Source organism: Anabrus simplex, chromosome 5, assembly GCF_040414725.1.
Source record: "Anabrus simplex isolate iqAnaSimp1 chromosome 5, ASM4041472v1, whole genome shotgun sequence".
NCBI classification, from domain to species: Eukaryota; Metazoa; Arthropoda; class Insecta; order Orthoptera; family Tettigoniidae; genus Anabrus; species Anabrus simplex.
Genome location: NC_090269.1, coordinates 303279315 through 303302976, shown reverse-complemented (window position 1 = coordinate 303302976; position 23662 = coordinate 303279315). Strand labels below are relative to the sequence as shown.

The following is a 23662-nucleotide window of genomic DNA, read 5'->3' as shown; positions in this document are numbered from 1 at the left end:
TGCCTCTCACCCGAAAGTCCCGAGTTCGATTCCCGGTCAGAGAAGGGAATTTTACCTGGACCTGAGGGATGGTTCGAGGTTAACTCAGCCTGCGTGATTGCAATTGCGGGGCTATCTGACGGTGAGATGATAGCCCCGGCCTAGAAAGACAAGAATAACGGCCGAGAGGATTCGTCCCACTGACCACGCGTCACTTCATATTCTGCAGGTCTTCGGGCTAGACAGTAGCCGCTTGGTATGCAATGGCCCATCTGAGCTGTTGTGCCACTGGTTTCTTTTTAACTATTACCAATATCATTGGTTTTACGTCCCACGAACTGGTTTTACGGCTTTCAGAGACACCAAATTGCAGGAATTTTGTTCCACAAAACATTTCTTCACGTGCCAGTAAATCTACCGACATGAGGCTGGCATACTTGTGCAACTTCAAACACCGCCGGACAGAGCTTGGATCAAACCCACATGCCTGACTTCAGATTATTATTATTATTATTATTATTATTATTATTATTATTATTATTATTATTATTATTATCCGTCTCTGTGGTGTAGTGGTTAGTGTGATTAGATGCCACCCCCGAAGGCCCGGGTTCGATTCCCGCCTCTGCCACGAAATTTGAAAAGTGGTACGAGGGCTGGAACGGGGTCCACTCAGCCTCGGGAGGTCAACTGAGTAGAGGTGGGTTCGATTCCCACCTCGGTCCTCCTGGAAGGGGTTTTCCGTGGTTTCCCACTTCTCCTCCAGGCAAATGCCGGGATGGTACCTAATTTAAGGCCACGACTGCTTCCTTCCCTCTTCATTGTCTACCCCTTCCAATCTTTCCATTCCTCCGCAAGGCCCCTGTTCAGCATTTCTTGTCAGAGCCGGGAATCAAACCTGGGACTCCGGGTGTGGCAGCTAATCACACTAATCACTATACCACAAAGGCGGATTATTATTATTATTATTATTATTATTATTATTATTATTATTATTATTATTATTATATTTACATTGTGCAGATTTGTTTTGCTTTTAATGTACATACTAAATAATCTTCACCACATTTGAGGGATTTACAAGTCATCTTTCTTTTCAGGCATCTGGTATCAAAACCCTAGGCAGACAATATGGAGACGAGAAAGGAGACATTAAAACTCAACTACCGGATCAAAACATACACAAGTGAGTATTAAAATGTACTTCTCCCCACTGTCACAACACTTATCAGTGTCACAGTGCCATGTTCGATCAAGTTTTAGACATGGTTTAAGGAGATTGTTATCACATTTTATATCCCATTAAAAATAAAAGCACCGAGCGGGTTTGCTACGCGATTTGAGTCATGTGACTGTGAACCTGCATTCGGGAGATAATGGGTTCAAACCCTATTGTCAGCAGCCCTGAAGATGTTTTTCTGTGGTTTCCCGTTTTCACACCAGGTAAATGTTGGGTTGTATCGTAATTTAAGGCCACGATTGCTTTCTTCCCAGTCCTAGCATTTTCCTATCCCATCGTCTCCAAGAAACATGTCTTTATCGGTCCGATGTAGAACGAATAGCAAAAGAGAAAGAAATTAGAATCAACCACCACATACTGTTCTTCAGAAACGGAAAATTAATGCCTGCAAAATTGTCACTAAGCTTCCTTCCTTCCTTCCTTCCTTCCTTCCTTCCTTCCTTACCTCCTTCCTTCCCTTCTTTTGTCCCTTCCTTCATTCGTTATTCTTAACCAGCTGTTGTGCACCCGTCCTTGACGAACTGGTTTTTACAAATGCTGTTCAGCGCCATGTATCAAAGAGTGCAGCCACGGCCATCTTGATGCGGCAGAAGAGTGAAATCACACCTCAGCTAACAACAATAGCATCAGTGCAGTTGTACTGTTGATAATGTTTCTGCTTTTATTTTATTTTATAAAGAAAATGATACATGAATAATCATAGTGCTGCTTAAACAGTTTTAATGTTGCAAATAAACAGCACACACTATTGACAACAACTCGAACCACCCATACACACACAAAATAGCAGGACTGAATACAATGATACATAGAGCTATTTCCATACCAATGAGCACAACAGATTTCAATGAAGAAATGCAAATAATTAAACAAATCGCGAAAGAAAACAACCATCCTCCAGGCACAGTGGATAAACTTTTAAATAAACATAAGAAAAGTCGCCGGGAAAGCACCACACACGACAAAGAAAACTACGTGGTTCTCAATTATGTTAACAATAACACATACAAAGTAGCTAACATTTTCAAGAAACAAGGTTTAAAAGTAGCTTTTCGAACGAATAACACACTGCAGAGACACTTCAGCAGGTGCAACTTAAACAAAAAGGACCCTTTCTCAAAGTCAGGAGTGTATGAACTCAAGTGCCAAGAACCTAACTGCAACGCCACATACATAGGTCAAACAAAACGTAATTTCCATACAAGATACAAAGAACACAAAAACGCGATCAGATATAATCGGCATTCAGCCTTCGGGGAGCACATCTACGACTGTTCACACCATTTCACAGACATCAACACTGATCTAAAAATTTTACACTTCGAAAATAAAAGTAAATCTTTGAATATAAAAGAAGCAATAGAAATTTACGTCGCAAAAAATACTAATGCCAATAACCTGAATGAGCATACACATTTAAATAATTCCCCCCTATTCGCTCTACTCACATAATATCTAACAACACCTACTCCTTAAATTGCTTCTATCGTAAATAATAATAATAATAATAATAATAATAATAATAATAATAATAATAATAATAATAATAATAATAATAATACACATTTAAATAATTCCCCCCTATTTGCTCTACTCGCATAATATCTGACAACACCTACTCCTTAAATTGCTTCTATCGTAAATAATAATAATAATAACGTCCCTTACTTTATTCAACTAAAAATTATTAATTTGCATTCATCCATATTACATAAAGGTACATTCGCATGGAAAAGGTCAATAACTTCTCTCCCCTCTCCAATGTTGACGGAAGGTGAATTGCTTTTTTCATAATAATAATAATAATAATAATAATAATAATAATAATAATAATAATAATAATAATAATAATAATAATAATAATACCGTTCCGTACTTCATTCAGTATTATAAATATTAAAAAATTATAATAATTACATTCATCCATATTACATACAGGTACAATTAACATGAAATAGGTCAATAACATCTCCCCCCCTCCAATGTTGATGGAAAGTTCCACAGCGCTCCAGCCGCTCCGCCCTACATCTCCCCCCCCCCCCCCTCTCCACTCTATAGTCTACCCGATTTTATCATCCAATAGGAGAGATCCACATCGATCTACTAGGCCCCTCCCTGTCCTGCCCTCCCCTCTCCACGCACAGCGTGGCTCACCACAAACTTTCCATGACCACAGTCCTGAAATAGTGTTTGGTGACAACAGACTTAACATCGGCAGTCTAGATAAATACGTAAGTTTTTCACTATATTATAATTGTATATAATTTATTTTTGTCATTACTCTTTCATGTTATCACTTATCTCTCTATCATTGACAAGTTTACGCTACGTAAACAATACTGTACATATATAAGCTTATTTTGAGTGATTTGATAGAATCTGAGGATGTTCTTGTAGAACGAAACATGTTATTCTTTGTATGTTAGTGTGTGTTTTACAGATATGCTTTTAGTGTTTTAATTTACATTGTATTTGCTATGTGTTTGACAGACTGAAAAGCCTTTGCTACATTTAACTAAGTCAACACTGGAAAACATGGCTTCATTTTTAACAAAACAAAATAAACAGCAGACACAAAAACTACAATCTTCAGAGAAGCAAGACCATTTAAGGATATTCAGGTTCAAAAAAATCATACGCGATCTATCACCATAAAATAAAGAACAGAAAGGGCATTCAGTTTGTCCTGTGTCCTATAACTGCTGTAAAATTACATCGATAAATTAATTAAATAAAGAAACAAATAAATGCATACATAAACAAAATAGTATATACGCATGCTCATGCTCTATCATCACAAGTTAAGAACCTGAAGTCCAGTGAATTTATCCTGCGCTCCAGAACTACTATACAATGTCAGATTTTTTTGTCCTACCGGGCGAGTTGGCCATGCGGTTAGGAGCGCGCAGCTATGAGCTCGCATCCGGGAGATAGTGGGTTCGAACCCCACTGTCGGCAGTCATAAAGATGGTTTTCCGTGGTTTCCCATTTTCACACCAGGCAAATGCTGGGGTTGTACCTTAATTAAGGTCACGACCGCTTCCCTCCCATGCCTAGGCCTTTCCTCTCCCATCGTCGCCATAAGACCTATCTGTGTCGGTGCGACGTAAAGCAACTAGCAAAAAAAAAAAAACGTTTTTGTCCTGCTGTCTCGAGAAAATGCATTAAACATTGCACAGGGTATCTATCTTTGGTCTGTGCATAATGAAGAAAGCCCATTAGACTTAACACATTGTAGACTATCGCTTTTTTTTTGGCTCGGCGAAATTAGGGCATTGTAGAACCATGCTTTCAAACTACCCCTCCCCCTCTCACATTTTTCCATTATTTTTCCCGTCGTTCTTCAGGTCATCGTTCCTTCTCCTTTTGATTCTCATCTTCATCATCTTCATTATTTTTCTGTCCGGCTCCATGGCGTAATGGCGTTTGGTCCAAGGGGTCCCTATAAAACTATACTTAAAAAAAGAAAGATATTTTGCACAAAGTTCATTATATAGACTACAGTTTTACGATACGACTAACACTAACAGAGAAACTTGTCATTTCCTGTTTTGGTCCGCTTAATATGTCTGCACCAGGCCTATCCGGAGGCCATACGGCATTAAATTAATTATCTTTCTCATCAGTAGGGCTTTTGTAGCTAATACAAAATGGAACACAACAGCACCAATTAGTTCGTCATCATAACGACTGACCAAAATAAGAACTTAAATTCGAGAATATCTCCATTATTATAGCTCGTAGGTTATCAGATACAAAATATTTTAAATTTGATTTTTATTTATATTTTTTCGATAAAACTAATATTTCGGGAAATTTTCGAAAGTTTGTGAAAAATACAACAATCGCGAATATCTCTGTTACTATTCCTCGTAAGGTAAAACTATACGTAAAAAAAAGATATTTTGCACAACGTTCATTATATAGATTACAGTTTTTCGATACGACTTACACTAACAGAGAAACTTGCCATTTTCTGTTTTGGTCCGCTTAATATGTTACTCCACTAATTTACCAAGGAAATAATATACCACCTAGTGCCCAACTCACCTGAATTTAATCACGTAGTTTCAAGAAATTCTGCTAAGCAGTTAGCTTAACAAACAAACACACAAATAGATAAAAATGGAGTCCACTTTCCACTTTTGTACACTTAGTCCTGGTTAATGTATTAATAATGTGCGTCCAGTCGGGTATGATGTGACATGAATCTTCGTAGCGATTTTATACTTCGGACGTCAGTCTCATCCGATAAATTCATGAGATAAAATTATTCACGTGATATATGATAGTAGGAAGGGAGAGTGTGAAACGCGGTGCCGGCACATAGCCTACTCCTAACAAACAACATCAAGGGGTCTGCTCAAGGCTTAACGTCACCATCCGACTGACGAATCACCATCAACAGCGTCTTATATGAATCGGTTAGTTTTAAAACCCCGTTGTTCACATTATTTGACAATTTCGTTGTATGTGGCAAAATGGATGTTAAAGGGTAGATACATCATTTTGGTATAGAACCCCCGTAAGTCTGCTGAATACAATGGCCGTGAAGGGATCGTCAATATTTAGTTTGGTTTTAAAACTCTGTAAATCACTGACTTGCGGGGTTTCTCAAGGTAACAGTGTTTTACCACTAGAGTGTGCTGTCAGCACCAGCTGTTGGTAACACGAATTTCACTAACAGTGGGAAGGACATCGTTTTGCGTTTGTTATAGAAGTATTTCCGATCGTTGTGCAAGCATGTCTTTTTCAGACGATAATGATGTTAGTGTCAAAAAAAAAAAGGAATTAGAAATACGCTTTTATACTGTATATGTGTAACAAAATAAAACAACAAGAGTGAAACAAATCTCATTACGTAGACTACAATGAAAAAGAAGTGTCTTTGGAGGTTGCAGAGTGGGCTTCGGCTGTCCGGCGGCTCTGCACACTCCGACCGACCAACCAACCGAGCAGAGTAGGGGCTGGTCTCCACCATCGGCTGTCCTGAGAATGGTTTTCAGTGGTTTTCGATTCTCCTGCACTAAGGCGAATACCGGGACAATTCCCAGTATGGGCCACGGCCGCCAACCCTCCCACCATCTCCACACATCTCCTTCACCGTAACAAATCTCCCGGTCTGAGTGACGGAGTCACCGTCTAGGAGGCCCGCCTCCATCTTCAGGGAAAGAATGGAAACATTTTAGTAGTTGTAGTACAAAGAAGTGTATCCTCAAAATACTAATGTACCTTGCAGGTAGTTTGATATTTAACGTAATATTTGCTTACTATTGATGCATAATTTAATTGAAAATAACTTCTCCAACCGTTCTAATTTATCTTCTGGAATACTGTATATAACTAGAACGCCACTAACAAGGAGTGAATGGGGAATTTTCATTTAAGAAGCATGTTCCATGTAACACTATGTATTAAAATGGTTATTATATTATACATTTTCTTGTACAATTTGTACGGAATTTATTGGTACTGTAAATGTTTATAGCTTTTTGTGAATTAATAAAGCAGATATACACATCAGTAAGTCACATGAGTATGAATTTTGGTTTTTCTTTAAGTCAATAATACAGTGTTTTTCATTGGTTTTAAAATCCCGTAAGTCATACAGTGTCCGCCTCTGTGGTGTAGTGGTTAGTGTGATTAACTACCAATCCCGGAGGCCCGGGTTAGATTCCAGGCTCTGCCACGAAATTTGAAAAGTGGTACGAGGGCTGGAACGGGGTTCACTCAGCCTCGGGAGGTCAACTGAGTGGAGGTAGGTTCGATTCCGCCGTCAGCCACCCTAGAAGTGGTCTTCCGTTGTTTCCCACTTCTCCTCCAGGCAAATGCCGGGATGATACCTAACTTAAGGCCACGGCCGCTTCCTTCCCTCTTCCTCGTCTATCCCTTCCAATCTTCCCATCCCCCCGCAAGGTCCCTGCTCAGCATAGCAGGTGAGGCCGCCTGGGCGAGGTACTGGTCATACTCCCCAGTTGTATCCCTCACCCAGAGTCTGAAGCTCCAGGACACTGCCCTTGAGGCGATAGAGGTGGGATCTCTCGCTGAGTCCGAGGGAAAAGCCAACCCTGGAGGGTAAACAGATAAAGAAGAAGAAGAAGACGGCATACAGTTTTAAACTGATCTATAGGCAAAGTTAATAAAACTTCATATCCTACTTCCATGATGTCTTTAAGTATTAATCCTCAGATTCAAAAAGGTTTACTAATAGTTTCTGGTTTATTCACCAGTCAGTTTGTTTACCCACAAGTTTACATTTCGTGACTCGCGGAGTTTTAAAAGTAATCGATTCATATCCTCACTCCATATGGGCACTGAGGAGAGGTTTTGAATTGAATTTAGGCTTTTAACACGCTATCTAGTGATTAGAAATTGTATATCAACACATCCTCTACCCTGCCAGCCAACGTCTGGTGAATTTTTTCGACCAACGGGACTCAAACCGGCTACCCACGGTATTAGACCATATAGATATGACGTCTGACCGACCATGGTCACCAGGTGGACTAATAATAATTGTTCCGAGGTTTCTGTGGAACAGCAGAGGTGAAAGAAAGTGCGGGCTGGAATGGGTCTAACTACAAGTCCGAAAGACGAATTAAAAATTTAAATAAAGGTTATATTTTCAATAGACAACAAGATTTAACAAATTTTCACTAGGTGAAATAACAATGAAGAAAATCAGGTACAATTATATCTTTACAACCGAAAGCACAAGTTAAGGGTCCTTACAAATCCTGGGCTTCGAGCCCCAAATTTCACATTCCTTGGGCAATTAGCCCACCTTTACACATTTGTTCAAAGGGCAGAAATCCCCTTCTTACCAAGAGCATAAGCTCCAACCATACGGGGCCTCCTAGAGGCACTTTTACCACAAACAAAGAGCTGAACCGCTCTCAATTTTTCAAGCCCATTGAAGGCGATACCGTACTTTACAATTAACTGCCACCAAGGCACAACTTACAAATATAAACAGGGGTATCTCGTACCCAATCAACTGGGCCTTCGCAGGAAGGAAAATAAAAAATCTGAAGATGAATGGAGGCGAGAACTTGCACTCCTACATGAAAGCTTGTTAAAACCTAAGTGGCGCTAGGCCGATTCTACAGGGGCTATTCCCACACTAGGGAGGTGACTCGTATAAGAAAATTATAATACATTAGGAAAGAGAAGAAAATCGGATATGAAACGTAGTCACCTCAGATCAAAATGCAGGGGAGCTCGAGAGGGTAAAGCACTCTCTATCCCCAATTTACAGTTAAAGCAACATGAAAATTTTACATCAAAATGGAATAGGTTACATCAAAAACTGTTTCGGACCTTCCTCGAGGATTAAACTGCTGAGCTATCAAGAAAATAAAGATGTTAAACGGCCATTACCTTTTGAAGGGCTGCTGACTGATGAAAGAGGCGCTTCCCACCTCCTGCTATACTTCCATACACTAAGCTAGATGTTGTACGAGTGGCCGAGAGCCAGGAAAATCAGCAGTTTTTATACTCTCGGGGAAGATTCGAGACCTTTCATGAATGATTAAGATACACCTACAGTGGTTTATTGGGTAGCTTACAGTTACACATCGACATTGGTAAAGAAAGACGCCATTGGCTGAAAATTAATTACAGAAATTTACGATTGGCTAATTTCAAAACTGGCGGAAAGAAAGATTAATATTGCCAACCCACAAATGAAAGAACAACATTTAGTAAAGAACAAACTTATGAATACAAAATATATTCAAGAAAAGTTCCATCACTTCGCATCAGGGTGCATGATCATAGTTTTGGGTAGAGACATCTGTAAGAGAATGTCCACACTTCTTGATAATTGTAAACAAAAACAATGCGAAATTAACTCAGTGACATCTTCTGATAATTAATAATTAATTCAGTTTTAAAGTTCAGAGTTTCAGCTGTAGAGGAGTACTTTAAGGCGGAAAATTCAAATGTGCGGCGTATAGGTGTACCAACCGGTACAATAATAATAATAATAATAATAATAATAATAATAATAATAATAATAGAACATCAATCTGAAGCGGATACCCCAAAGAAAAATTTATGTTATTTACATAGATTGGTTTCTTTGTTCGAAAGCTTACTCATTTACTGTAATTTATATTGTTCACTACTGTAAATGCACGCTTAAACAAGTGAGATTTTGAAAGGAAGCAATCTTTCAATTTTACATAAATATAAGTACAATATTAATATCGTCATCATAGCCATGGGGCATCCAGTTTTACGTTGAATCCGAAGCACAGGGCGTGACTTTTCAAACACTCCCACTTGCTTTGGCCGGGATTCGAACAGTTCCTTTACTATACGCAAACACAGGAACATTGTTCAATGACATTGTTTAAACAATTTCTAAGGACTACGAAATATAAGTTGGCAAACCGGACTTTTCCCAATGCTCAAGAATATCTTCAGGAATTGCAAGAAATGCCCCTGTAAATACTATAATTCACAGTGGTTTCTAAATTATAGGATGTGATTTGTGAAGGGTTTGATGTGGAAAGTAGTGAAATAGTTACTTACGAAAGTGTAAAATGTGAAGCGAAACTCGTACATTCAATCCTCATTTCATGTCGTCCATTAATATTTGTAATAATTAGTAAAAGAACAGTGTGTTTTATTCTTAAAATTTGATTTGTAGATAGTATCTTAAAAATGGAATAAATGAAAATTGTGCAACGAACGTTGTGAGAACCTATCGATGTGATACAGGATTCTCTAGAAAAGTGAAGTAAAATAGTCTAAAGAGGACAAAAGTGACAAAATGTTTATGATCAGCGCAGTGCAGTGTTTCAGGTCATGTTATCTGCAAATGGTATGTCGCTGTTACTGTATATCTTTATCATGCCTATCCCTTTTTTAGGAGCGCAAAAGAAACGTCGGAGGATGTGAAGCTGGTGTCGGCCCACAAATGGCCACGGCTCGTCCATGGTCCAACAGTTCTACATTCCGACCGGCCAACCTAGCAGAGGTCGGGTGGCCACGTCTCAACCGTGGCTCTACGCCTCTGTATTCAGGAGACGGAGAGGGGCTGATCCCCTCCGGCGGCTATCCTGAGAATGGTTTTCCATGGTCTTCCATTCTCCTGCACTAAGGCGAATGCCGGAACAGTTCCTAGTATAAGCCACGGTCGACAGCTCCCGCACCTTTTCCGCGCAGCTCCTTCACGGTATCACATCTCCCTGGCTTAAGAGACGGCGTTACAGTGTAGGAGGCCCGCCTTCCCCTTCACGGGAGGGATGAAAACGTTTTAGTTGCAAACGGAAAATATGGAACGTTCCATTTTCTTTTCTGTAATTGTACTATTCTGTTTACAATAGCATTCTTGACTGGATTTCGAAGATGTGTAAAAGTTGTGTATTTTAACAATGTCAATAATACCATTAAGAACACAGCGGCAGCCTTGTTGAGAAGCAATTGACCACGCCTCTCGGCTATCATGCCTCCTGAGATGTCGAAAAGTATAACAATGTGGTAGGTATTTACCAAAAGGTAATGTTCTGTCATGTTTAGACAGAATTGGTCTCGCTTTCAAAGTACAACCAACAGATACTGATGAGCTCGTCTCTTTCTGCTACAATCTCACATAAATTTTCACCTTTCAAAGATAGCATCATCAATTCTAGTACTGGAAACTGGAATTAAAGTGTACTTATTCCCAGGTGCTGGTTGTAATTATTCTGTCAAGACGAATTCCTCGGCTATAACAAAAAAGAATTTACGGAAGCGTTGAACGAACCAATCAATTACTGATGTGAATAATAGTGTTCTTCTTTGTACACGAATGAGGAAATTTCACGGCACATTAATATACCGCTTAAAACTCGTGGCTCTAAGGATTTGACAACTCTGTCTCGTTCTCGGGAGCACAACACAGCACGAAGATTGTTTACATAACTTGATACCATCTCGGGAGACCTTGAGGAATTTTATGACACCACATACCGCATTATGCATGCTCATTCATATACGACCCATATTTGTAATCGGCTGATGCTAAATCTCCTTGTCTTGAGGGGAAAATTACACGAAGTGAACGAAGTCGTCACTTCTTTGTTACTGGTGGCCAGCCCCAGCGTGGCTCTTTCTTTCCTAGAAACCTGGAGTTCGACTCCTGGCTCGTGAGGGCTGAAATGGGATTCACTGAGCACCTTTAGTCCAAGATATCTTCACACTGGCAACGTGACCCTCCAAAATATACAGACTGACTGGGCAGTAGTCGTCTTGGCAGGCCAAGATTGGTAGTCTTTATATCCCAAGCGGTTTTTTATTACGAGTAGCTAAAGATTAGCCCATTGAACGAAGGGAAAGCCATCTCTCTACAGGTCTCGAAGGTCCCTGGGAAAAAGAAGGTAAATGCTTCCACTATAACCTCGATACGAAGTGATGTAGACTGATTAGCTATACGACCAGCCACCTTTATCCCCAAAAATTAACCTGCCACCGTGGACTGAGTGAAACTCAGGATCATGGACCCCTCCAAGTGGAAATCTTGTTTCTAAGTTTTTCCGAATTGGTAACAGGGGAACTGATTCATGAACTCAGCTCGCCTTTACCGTCTGGACTAGGAATCCCCTCTTCTTACTTTTAGATCATTAGAAACTGAGTCCAACTCCTTGGCTGAAAGGTCAGCATTGAGGCCTTCGGCTAGGGTCCCGGGTTCGGTTTCCGGCCGGGTCGAGGATTTTAATAGCGTGTGATTAATTCTTCCGGCTCGGGGACTGAGTGTTTGTTTTTGTGCCAGCAGTCTCCTCCTCATATGCACACAACACACCACACTACCAAACAGCACAGAAATTCACAATAGTGATTACATCCCTCCACATACGGTTGACGTCAGGAAGGGCATCCGGCCGTTAAACCCAGTTCGTACCCGCAACCGCACATGTGTGGGAAAAGCGACAGAAAAAGATCTTTACAAACTGACTCTCACCATCGTCGCCTTTTGTTCTCTGTTCTTCTCGTATCCTGCATAACCGACTCCATTATTTTTCTAGGTAACTTATTATCTTCCATTTGCGGTTTACACACACACACACACACACACACACACACACACACACACACACACACACACAACCAGTACTGTTAGTTGCTGGGACCTTTGATCCTGGTGAAAGGGTCATACCATCACGCTCAGGGAGATAGGGGTATTCTACTTGCTTGCGTCAACTTGGTTACGCTCAGTTCGGAAAACATCGTATTGGTGTGTGATCAGGCATACAGTGCGTTGTTTGTGAACACTCGGACTATGTTTCCCACTTGGACAGTACCACGCTGTCACCAGAGTATGCGGCGTACTTGTCACCAGTTTTTTTCTTTTACCTTTCCACGCCGCCTGAGATCCCAGCAACTAACAGAACGAAGCCTGAGAAGGGAAGTTTGAGTTTTCTCAAAAGTGTTCTGATGAAATGAAAGCAAACACCTTATTTGGATTGAATATACTGTGCAGCGAAGTCATAACTAGCTTCAAACATTGCTTGGTTCTCGCCAAAGAGCCAGGGTAAGCGGGGAGAACTCACAGGGAAACCCTTCCAACTGAAAGTCTTCGGACTGATTGAGATTTGGTACGACTTCAATAGGAATGCTTTATTCAACCATATCAAAATTAGATACTCAGTCGTACATTTAGCACCTGTTTTCGAGTGGGAAAGTTTGCTCATTTAAGTGATATTAAATGTCGTATGGCTTTTAGGGCCGGGAGTGTCCGAGACAAATTCAGTTCGCCAGATACAGGTCTTTTGATTTGACTCCCGTAGGCGACTTGCGCGTCGTGATGAGGATGAAATGATGATGAAGACGACACATACAACCAGCCCCCGTGTCAGCGAAATTAACCAATTATGGTTAAAATTTCCGAACCCTCCTGGAATCGAACACGGGACTCCTGTGACCAAAGGCCAGCACGCTAAACCATTTAGCTATGGAGCCAGACGCTCATTTAAGTACCGCGAAGACAGGAGTGAGCAGCGGGAAGCAGACATAAGTGGGGAAGTAATGTGTATGCGGGAGAGAAAGAGCGAGAGCGTGACATGAACTGGCCGGCCGCCCCGCCTCTACCTGCTTCCCGCCGCTCACTCCTGTCTACGCGGTACTTAAATGAGCAGACTTTGACACCCCAAAACAGGTGCTAAATACACAACTCGGTATCTAATTTTGATAGGATAAGGGCATATTCTGCCCGAAGGCAGGTCCGAACCTCTGCAGAGGTGTGCCTGAGCCGGAGTTTACATGCGGTAGGATGGCCAGTTCCTTCCGCTCCTCCATTTCCTTCCCCTCGACCAACAGCGCGTGGCAACCCATCCAAATCTCGATCACGCCCAATGTTGCTTAACTTCGAAGATCTCACGGGATCCGGTGTTTCAACACGGCTACGGCCGTTGGCCTAATTTGATATGGCTGAATAAAGCATTCCTACTGAAGTCGTTGTATCAAATCTCAATCAGACTGCCGGAGGCTAACAGATGGAAGGGTTTCCTTGTCAGAAGCCTTCCCTGGTTTCCTGACCACGGGAGAGTGGGAAAAGGGATGGCCCATTGTTGTGCGCACATGTCTTACATTCTCCCTGAGCGCCTGCACAGCCTTTTAAGGCTACCTCTCCCAATCATGGCACTGATCTCTAGAGTGGAAAATAGTACGATTTATGGTTATATCACCGAAAATGTGTCAACTGAATGTTGCGTTAAGACTCAAATAGGTGTATCTTATTTTGATTCTTTAGGGCGGAGAGTGGTTGGATCCTCAAATAACACCACTAAAAGTTATGCGGTTGTAGGGAACATGCACAATCCGATTGCGGCGCCATAATGAGACACACAAGGCATGAACAGGAGTGAACTAGTTTGCCACTGCGGCTGTGGCGTTAATTAAGGTACAGCCCCAGCATTTGCCTGGTGTGAAAATGGGAAACGACGCAAGACCACCTCCAGGGCTGCCGACAGTGGGATTCGAAATAGCAACAAGTCGCTTCTGTAGACATATATGATTAGACAGCGTGCACAATTAAAGAAAGCAAAGCAAAGGAAGTAGCAGTAAACTGAAAAACTGGAGGTCCAAGCGCAATAAAATAATTGTGAAAGCTAACAAGAAAACTACTACTCGCTCAACTTTTAGTGATAAATGGACACTCTAATGCTGAGTCGGTCGACCTCTGTTATCTACGAGATTCGTACTGGCAACCTTTGAAACACAAACTATGAATCGCTTATGCATCGCTGTGCGACATCTGGCGTACACTTTACGTACTAGTACTGTTTTGTTTTGTTTACACAGCAAAGTCAAACTATAGAATGCAAGCTAGGAACAAGATTCCCATGGAGAAATGTTATATAATGTGTGTGTGACACAGTTGTTGGCTTAAGATAATAAAGGTTTAGAAAATTCATGTCAATCAATCATATTATCGATTCAATTCAGATTTCATTTCCATTCAGTTGACAGTATTACCGGTACCGGGAGAGCTCCCTCCTTAGGCCTATTCCTCACCACCGTACAAAGAACTACCACTAAAAGTTACGCCAGTAGTACGTGTAGGCCTACTATTAAGGAGATTTCAATTTCGCAAACAAGTGACAAGGAAATTCAAATAACGTACATAATACCTGCACTTAAGAAACCACTGGCATGTGGACGTTACTATTATTATTATTATTATTATTATTATTATTATTATTATTATTATTATTATTATTATTTCCAACACTTTTCAATAATAAAAACACTGTCACCACTTCAGTTTATCCCAGTTCTTTCTGGGGTCGCTGGAGTCAATTAACTTCATTTCTCTTTTGTCCGGAGGTCTTAAGGCCAAATGCCCTTCCAGACATGATTTTAAGATGAAAATCTCAACCTAGGACCGACCGAGATTCGAACCACAACCCAGAAGATGGGAAGCCAGCAGCTAAAACACTGAATTGATGAAGCCCCACATCCTTTAAACAGGCTTATTTTTCTGATTATTATTATTATTATTATTATTTTAATTATTATTATTATTATTATTATTATTATTATTATTATTATTATTATTATTATTATTATTATTATTATTATTATTATTATTATTTTAATTATTATTATTATTATTATTATTATTATTATTATTATTATTATTATTATTATTATTATTATTATTATTATTATTATTAGTATTATAACTTTCACAAATAAGAGAAGTGCATATAAGTCTCTGGTAAGACCCCAACTAGAGTATGGTTCCAGTGTATGGGACCCTCACCAGGATTACCTGGTTCAAGAACTGGAAAAAATCCAAAGAAAAGCAGCTCGATTTGTTCTGGGTGATTTCCGACAAAAGAGTAGCGTTACAAAAATGTTGCAATGTTTGGGTTGGGAAGAATTGAGAGAAAGAAGAAGAGCTGCTCGACTAAGTGGTATGTTCCGAGCTGTCAGCGGAGAGATGGCGTGGAATGACATTAGTAGACGAATAGGTTTGAATGGCGTCTATAAAAGTAGGAAAGATCACAATATGAAGATTAAGTTGGAATTCAAGAGGACAAACTGGGGCAAATATTCATTTATAGGAAGGGGAATTAGGGATTGGAATAACTTACCAAGGGAGATGTTCAATAAATTTCCAATTTCTTTGAAATCATTTCGGAAAAGGCTAGGAAAGCAACAGATAGGGAATCTGCCACCTGGGCGACTGCCCTAAATGCAGATCAGTATTGATTGATTGAAGTATTGCAGTGTTTCCTTATAAACCATATCGAGTGCAGCTGTAGCTCGGAGTTTTAGTTTGACGTCTATGGATCTGCATACTCTTGAGAAAGCTGCATAAGACTGAGCAAAACGAATCAGCATCAACAGCGCCATATGCCCTCACTTCATATCAGGTTCGGCTCCATAGCTAAATGGTTAGCATGCTGGCCTTTGGTCACAGGGGTCCCGGGTTCGATTCCCGGCAGGGTAGGGAATATTAACCATCATTTCGCTGGCACGGGGGCTGGGTGTATATGTTATCTTCATCATCATTTAATCCTCATCAAGACGCGCAGGTCGCCTACGGGAGTCAAATCAAAAGACCTGCACCTGGCGAGCCGAACATGTCCTCGGACACGCCCGGCACTGAAAGCCATACGCCATTTCATTTCATTACTTCATATGAGTATTGCGGAGAGGTTAGGAATTTAATCCAGGCGTTGGAATCGCATTCTAGCGATTAGAAATTGTATACCACCACCTCCACTACCCTGCCGGCCAAAATGCTGATGGTAAACATATTTTCAGCGTATGTGACTCGAGCCTTTGTGCTTATCGATGGAGATAAAGATAAAACACAGAATGCAAAAAAAAAAAAACAACCCACACACACATTCATTTCACTGAAAGTATTTTTCACTAAACAGTTCAAGTATGATGGTCATCATTGTATTCTCAAACGTTCACGTTTTCTCAATATGTCTGTGCAAGGCAACAGAAGTCAGAGTGTACGTAGTTCGAATTCATGCCGATAGATATAGCTGTGTACCTACGTCATTATGGCGAATATGAGACAATAACTTCTCTGATAGAAACGTATTCTTCTTTAAATGTATAAAAGTCGTGGTCATGTATTTTTCTTGTAAATAAGACATAAAAAACTATAACTGGTACGAATTTCAGGTGTTGACACATTCTCGCTTTCTCAATATCACTGGGAATATACAGCGTTACTCACCTAAGATGTTACACGGAAATAACGTCTAAACCATTAAAGTATCGGTTTCTGTTTTCATATTCGTAAATGATACCCCGAGGCTTGTAAAATTATGTGCTTTCTCATGGGGCGATTAATGTCCGAGATATTGATACTAACTCCATATTTTTAAATGGAATGGCACAAATTCATACAGCTGGTCTAAAGGTTCAACTGCTTATAAGTTAAAATATGTAAGCATTTTCAAAATAGGACAGTTACTTTTTGGGATATCAATAAGAACAGCATGCGCGGTTTCGCATGCCGCATGACAGCATGCAGTCGGACAAGGACATATTGCCGCGCAAGCAGTTTCCTGGGTGTGATTCCAGCCACAGAATGGATACCAGGCATGTAAGCATATCGTACACATGTGATGGGCTAGTAAAGTGTGCATGACAGGCGAATACATGACAAGACAGGGAGGGCTGATGTTTTTAAAAGGAATAAAATATTTACTTTGACTTCAAAGAGACATTTTTTAAAAATGTAATTTATTTTAATTGACCTTTGTTGGAACAACATTTGGTCATCCTCCATGTACAAGGAACACTCAGAGCACACATACACAAATATAAATCGCCAGTGCAAAGTACATATAAGAAACTAGCTGATGTACCCGTGCTTCGCTACGGGATTCTCAGAAAGACTGTCTTTGTAGTTTTCCTAACTGCAGCTTAGGCATTACAAACACGTCAGCATGAACGTAGGTATTAAAAGCAACGTTCTCATATAAAATACTCGCTCAGATGACAAACCGCACATTTTCTCACTTTTAACGAACAGTACTACGATGCCAGTTCCAGTGCTGGAATGACCAGGCCATAGACAGTCGTGAGCACTCCTTAACCATTCTTCCGTTAAATGTACACACTGCTCATTCCAGTGAGTGCCTTAGAGTAGGGATTGAATAGCTCGAATGCTATGATGAACCAGTGCGTTACCTGCCAGTAATATCAGAAAATTTATGAGCCAGAGGAATGGGATACTAAGGAAGAAAGTTATCTGACTCCCCAGCTACTTACCGCCAATATTCAGGCAGGCTGTTATACTCGGTACGAACGACAGAGTTGGCCGTGTGGTTAGGAGCGCGCAGCTGTCACATTGCATCCGGCAGGTAGTGGATTCGAAACCCAGTGTCGACAGCCCTGAAGATGGTTTTCCGTGGTCTCCCATTTTCACACCAGGCAAATGAAAAATGAAAAACCGTAATTACCGTAATTATCGCCAGGACCGCTTCCTTTCCACTCCTAACCCTTTTCTATCCCATCGTCATCATAATTCCTATCTGTGTCTGTGCGACGTAAAGCAAGTTTAAAAAAAACTCGGTAAACAGCCGTAATCACATCTATCGAACATGACTGGCAACAGAAGACACAAAGCATATCACAACAAACAATGGTCAATGTAATGTTATTGTTGTTTAATGTTATGAGCTGTCTGTATTGTAGGCTTTCACATTTAGTTTTCTTTCGACTCTGTGATAATAGGGAGTCTTACGAAATTATTTATAGCGTACACTATAGTTCTTTATTCCCCGACTTTACATACTGATTTTCATCAAATTCTGTTTACCCATTTTATCGTGACTTGGCGCTGATATGGACTTAGCAACAAAAATCCAAATTCATGAACATGTCTGTTATAGCCGTGTAACGGTTCAAATCCCGTTACAAGATGATATCTGTAATTTTATTATTGTATGATTTTATCTGTATTTTATTATTATTATTATTATTATTATTATTATTATTATTACTATGTCAGTATTATTATTATTATTATGTTATCTGTGATATTGTTACTATTATTGTAATTATCCGTTTTATTCAATTCGATTTTGCAATTGCCTGTTGCTTACAAGATTGAACTTAGATGTATGCATATATACGTATGTGTAGAATAACCCTCAATACCTGTACAGTGAGAATTGTTGTATATATCAGAGACTGGATGTGACGTTGGGACATTGTGCAAGATTAGTGGCGATTCTGCCAAGTCATCGCCGCGCCATGGCTATGTCATCGTATTTATTTAGAATATGCGCTCAGAGAGTCAGCTGCCTCCGGGCTATTTCACCACTGTATGTAATATTTGCCGCGTTGTGGGAGTATGTCATGGTTATTTCTGGAGATTACGTAGCTGTGTCAACCAACGTCTATATAAGGTGGATGCACATTGTAGCGTCAGTCATTAATTATACGGATGCAGTACAGTGAAGAAGTCTACTAGATCAAGAGGCCTTAGTTGGTCAGTCAACCAGTGTGAACGAGAGATGGTGAAGACTCAGTGAGCCATTAATTATTGGTCATTGAGAGAGTGAGACCAAGAGGTTGGTCCGTCACTTAGTTGAAGACACGGACGCAAGGGCTTACCATGAAGTCAGAGAGGGCAACCCTGGACCTGCCAAGAGGTCATACCATATTGACTTACAAAGAAGTCAGATGATATGGAGAAGAAGCAGTCACAAGGATGTATCACCAAGTTAGGCGTGACACATCTACAGTAAACACCAGATCAAAGGAATACGTCGTAATTACACTAAAAGTGTTGAAGGTACAGTCAAGTGAATCAGTGAGGGAAATATTTCGTATAAATTGTTAAATGTCCGGTCAAGAAGAATTCAAATTCATGCCTAGTTTCTTTCAGTTGCAATGTCATAATTTCATATTCTCATCTGTTTTATCGCAACAAGACTCACTATTTTTTGATATATTATTTAAAGAATATATATTGTTCTATCAAACGAATTCATAGTTTCATTTCATTGAAAGTAAAATATCTTAACCTCAAAATTAATGGGGAAACCGAACGCCAATCTCCTTTTCCCAGAACTTTTATGGTATGTTGTCAAAAGTAAGCTTATTACCCCACACCCTGTTAGTTAGTTAGTTAGTAATAAATAGTAACAATGTGGCGCCCAACGTGGGGCTCGAATAAATTCAGAATCTGTTCTGAATGACAGCATATCACAGGTTCATTTGGGAAGAGTATGCACATTTAAGCCAACGGAATTATTACCGGTAAATTTCAGGACTATAATTTTGTGATATATATTTGTATTTTGGGGATATGTCAAGGGATTTGAAGAGGGAAATTAATTTGAGATCGCGTACTATCACTAGTGAACCAAAGATGGACAAGGAAGACAATAACAAGTCATGTGACGACGAGGTCATTGCTTCTGCGGACATCCAAGGTGAAATTCAGAGTAGGGAGCAGGTGAATACGATGGAAGTTTCTGAGTTAATTCAGAAAAGTGCAGAAATTGAGAAGCACACTGAAACTCAAAAGGAAATCGCGGGGGGAATGAACCAAGATTTTTTAATTTGTTCATGGCCAGAATGACCGAGCTCAGTGAAAATAGTCAGAAAAGAATGGAGGAAAAGATTGATACTAGTAATGAAAATAATAAACAGATGGAAGAAATGATTGGTAGTTGTAACGAACGTTTTAATGCGATTAATGATAAATTAGATAGGTTAAGTGAATCACTAAATTCTAAAATAGATACTAAGATAGTAGAGGTAACTGGTCAAATATACAAGTTAGAAAGTAAGTCAAATGAAGAGTGTGTTGAAATGGGAGGTAAAATGAAGTTGAATCGGAGCAATTTTCATACTCAAATTGAGCATGTCAAAGGAACATGTACAAACAAGATCGTACTGTTAAGTAATAAAATTTCGAGTTATCGGGAAGAAATTCATGAGGTAGTCGAGAAGAGATTGGACAGGATTTGCAATGCAGTTGGGGAAGAGATGGGGGAACAGATTAGTAGAAATGAGCAAGTTGAAAGCAAACTTGTGGAGGTCACTGAACTACGGAACGAACAGGAAACGTTATCACAGCAGGTGAGAGAGAGAGAGAGGAAGAATCGCAGGATGACGTGAGAATAGTGGAAGAGAATGCTGAGAGAGCAGCGGAAGAAGAAGAAGAAGAAGAAGAAGTTGTGAACTGCCAGGGAGTGATACGGGAGAAAGGTATAGGTGAGACGGCGAGAGAAGTGGTAATAGCGAGTGGTTTGTTCAGTAGGGATCGTGATTTAACCAAGTTTTCTGGAAAACAGTTCAATTCTATAGAATTTGTAAAAGTAGGCGAGAAAAGATTTGCAAGTAAGTCGAGGAATAATATTAATGAATGGGAATATGTGTTGGAGATTTTGTCTAATGTTTGTATCGGTGAAAGTAAAATATGGTTTCGAGTGTACTGGGATAATATGTCTAATTTAGGAGAGATTAAAGAGTCTATTGACAGGCTTTGGGAAGAATGTTTACAGGGGCTAGAGAGAGAGCGCATGATGTCTGGGGAAAGTAGTATAGTAGAGAGAAGGGGGAAAATGTTAGCCGTGTATCAGAGGAGAGGGGGTGATCATGATCCGCAGAGGATTAATAGTTGTGTTGATGGTGATAGTGGTCAGAAGAGTAACGAGAGAGAATCGGAAGATGGGAGGCGTATGGATTTGAGTTGTGAGAGAGAGGATCAGAAGAGTAATCAGAGAGAATCGGAAGATGGGAGGCGTATGTATTTGAGTTATGAGAGAGAAGGTCAGAAGAGTAATCAGAGAGAATTGGAAGATGGGAGGCGTACGGATATGAGTTATCAGAGGGATTATGATAAGCCGAATATGAAAGTTATCAAGGTGTCGTTATCGAGTCAGAGTATTTCAGATTCACAGGGAATCGGGTAAGTTACCGGTAAGTGGACAGGCTGAAGGTAGAAAATGAACAGGTATTTAGCATAAGTAGTTATGTAGTGAAAGTAGATTTAAGAGTAGTGTGATTGTGACCTAAGTAATGTTAAGTGAGATATTTAAGTAGTGCCGTAGTCGTAGATCATGCAGTAATTAATGGTAGCAGTAAGTTAGACGTAAGAAGTGTTCTGGTAAGTGATGTAAGTACTTATAATACTGAAAAGATGATGTAAGTAGTGAGGTAGTAACTCCGATGATGGAAATTGTGATGTGAAGAAGGTACTATTTTATAACAGCCGTTGGGTAAGTCACAGTGAGTAAATAAAATGATAGCGGTACCGATCATAAGTAAAGATAATTGTAATTTTCAACTACGCCTTGTTGTACCAAAACTGGTGTATTCAGTTATTTTAGGAGCTGACTGGCTTACAAATCATGGAGCTAGATTAGACTTTGATTCGGGTAGTGAGTGTTTGTTCTGGGAGTAATCTAGCAAAGAAGTACGTGTTAATTATGATGGTCTGAGGTAAGTGTGTTGGTGACGTGTGTTCTTTGAAATATATGAAAGGTAAGCGAAGTTGTTCCTAGTGAGAGGAAATGTTTTGTTGGGTGTGTTACGTGCCTGTACGACCAGTATCCGAGGGATAGTCGGTATGAGGCAGTGACGTGAGGTAATTTGGGTGAATTACAGGAGGAGTAATTGTGTTCGATGTTAGGTAAGCATCGAGATGTATTTAGTGGTAAGTGAGGAAGAACACGTATATGAACATAAATTTGTAGTAAATGACCATTGATCGTTTGTGGGAGGTAAGTACCCCAGTCAACTTAAAAATGCTAGTGAAGTCTAAGAACAAATAAACATTATGCTGGATTACGGAATAATTGAACCATCTTGTAGCCATAGTATTGATTCTTTAATTATTGTTGCCAAGGAGGATGTGATTTATTGAGATTTGTAAGTTAATAAGGGCAAAATTGATTCAGTTTGAGTGACAGAGTGCTACTCAGAGTTCCATTTCATCATCTGCAGAGGCGGGAAATATCTTGAAGTTATTTTTATCAGGGGTATTTCACTATTGTGAACCGTATCGCGAAGTGTGCATATTCCTTAAAAGATCAGGAAGGGAAGATTGTCGGTATTTATAGTATAATCAATGTAAAGAAGTACGTCACGTGAGATTTGTTGAAATAAGAGTAAGATGATTAAATTTCGTGAGAAACTGGCAAAATAAAACCAACATCTGCGATTGGCGTGTGAACCAAGTGTCGTATTGGTGCATTGGAAGAATAAGTGCTACATTGTCATGTTCTGTATGGCAAAAGGCGGAGAACAGGACATTGGACAGTTATCTACGATAACAATATGCGAGAAAAGTTCTCATATAAGTGATATTTCACAAAATGTTTTGATATGTAAAAAAAAAGAAGAATGTAGTGTAATCATTTAAAATTATTTGTGTGTGTTAAATTAAGGGCTATGCTCTTGTGAATTGTATGAGAATGGGACACTGGACAGTTATCTGCGATGACAATGTGCGAGTAGAATTCTCATATATGTGATGTATTATAAAATGTATGGATGCTGAAAAAGAAAATTATTGTTGTATACTCATTTAAAGTGTTTATATGTGTCAGTGTTATATATATATATATATATATATATATATATATAATTTTGTTCATAAATCAATCAATTCTTTGTTCTTCGATTTATTTATGAGGGAGGCGAATTGTAACGGTTCAAATCCCGTTACAAGATGATATCTGTAATTTTATTATTGTATGATTTTATCTGTATTTTATTATTATTATTATTATTATTACTATGTCAGTATTATTATTATGTTATCTGTGATATTGTTACTATTATTGTAATTATCCGTTTTATTCAATTCGATTTTGCAATTGCCTGTTGCCTGCAAGATTGTACTTAGATGTATGCATATATACGTATGTGTAGAATAACCCTCAATACCTGTACAGTGAGAATTGTTGTATATATCAGAGATTGGATGTGACGTTGGGACATTGTGCAAGATTAGTG

The 23662-nt window shown here is 39.6% G+C and overlaps 1 protein-coding gene across 2 annotated transcripts in view; it reads left to right on the top strand.

Annotated features, from left to right (window-relative positions):
* LOC136874015 (proton-coupled amino acid transporter-like protein pathetic) overlaps positions 1–23662 on the top strand; it is a 236015-nt gene that overhangs the window by 128214 nt on the left and 84139 nt on the right. For both annotated transcript variants that reach the window (XM_067147476.2, XM_067147477.2), the window contains exon 2: positions 1080–1165. In XM_067147476.2, the coding sequence (XP_067003577.2) occupies positions 1080–1165 (86 nt within the window). The remainder of the gene's footprint in view (positions 1–1079; positions 1166–23662) is intronic.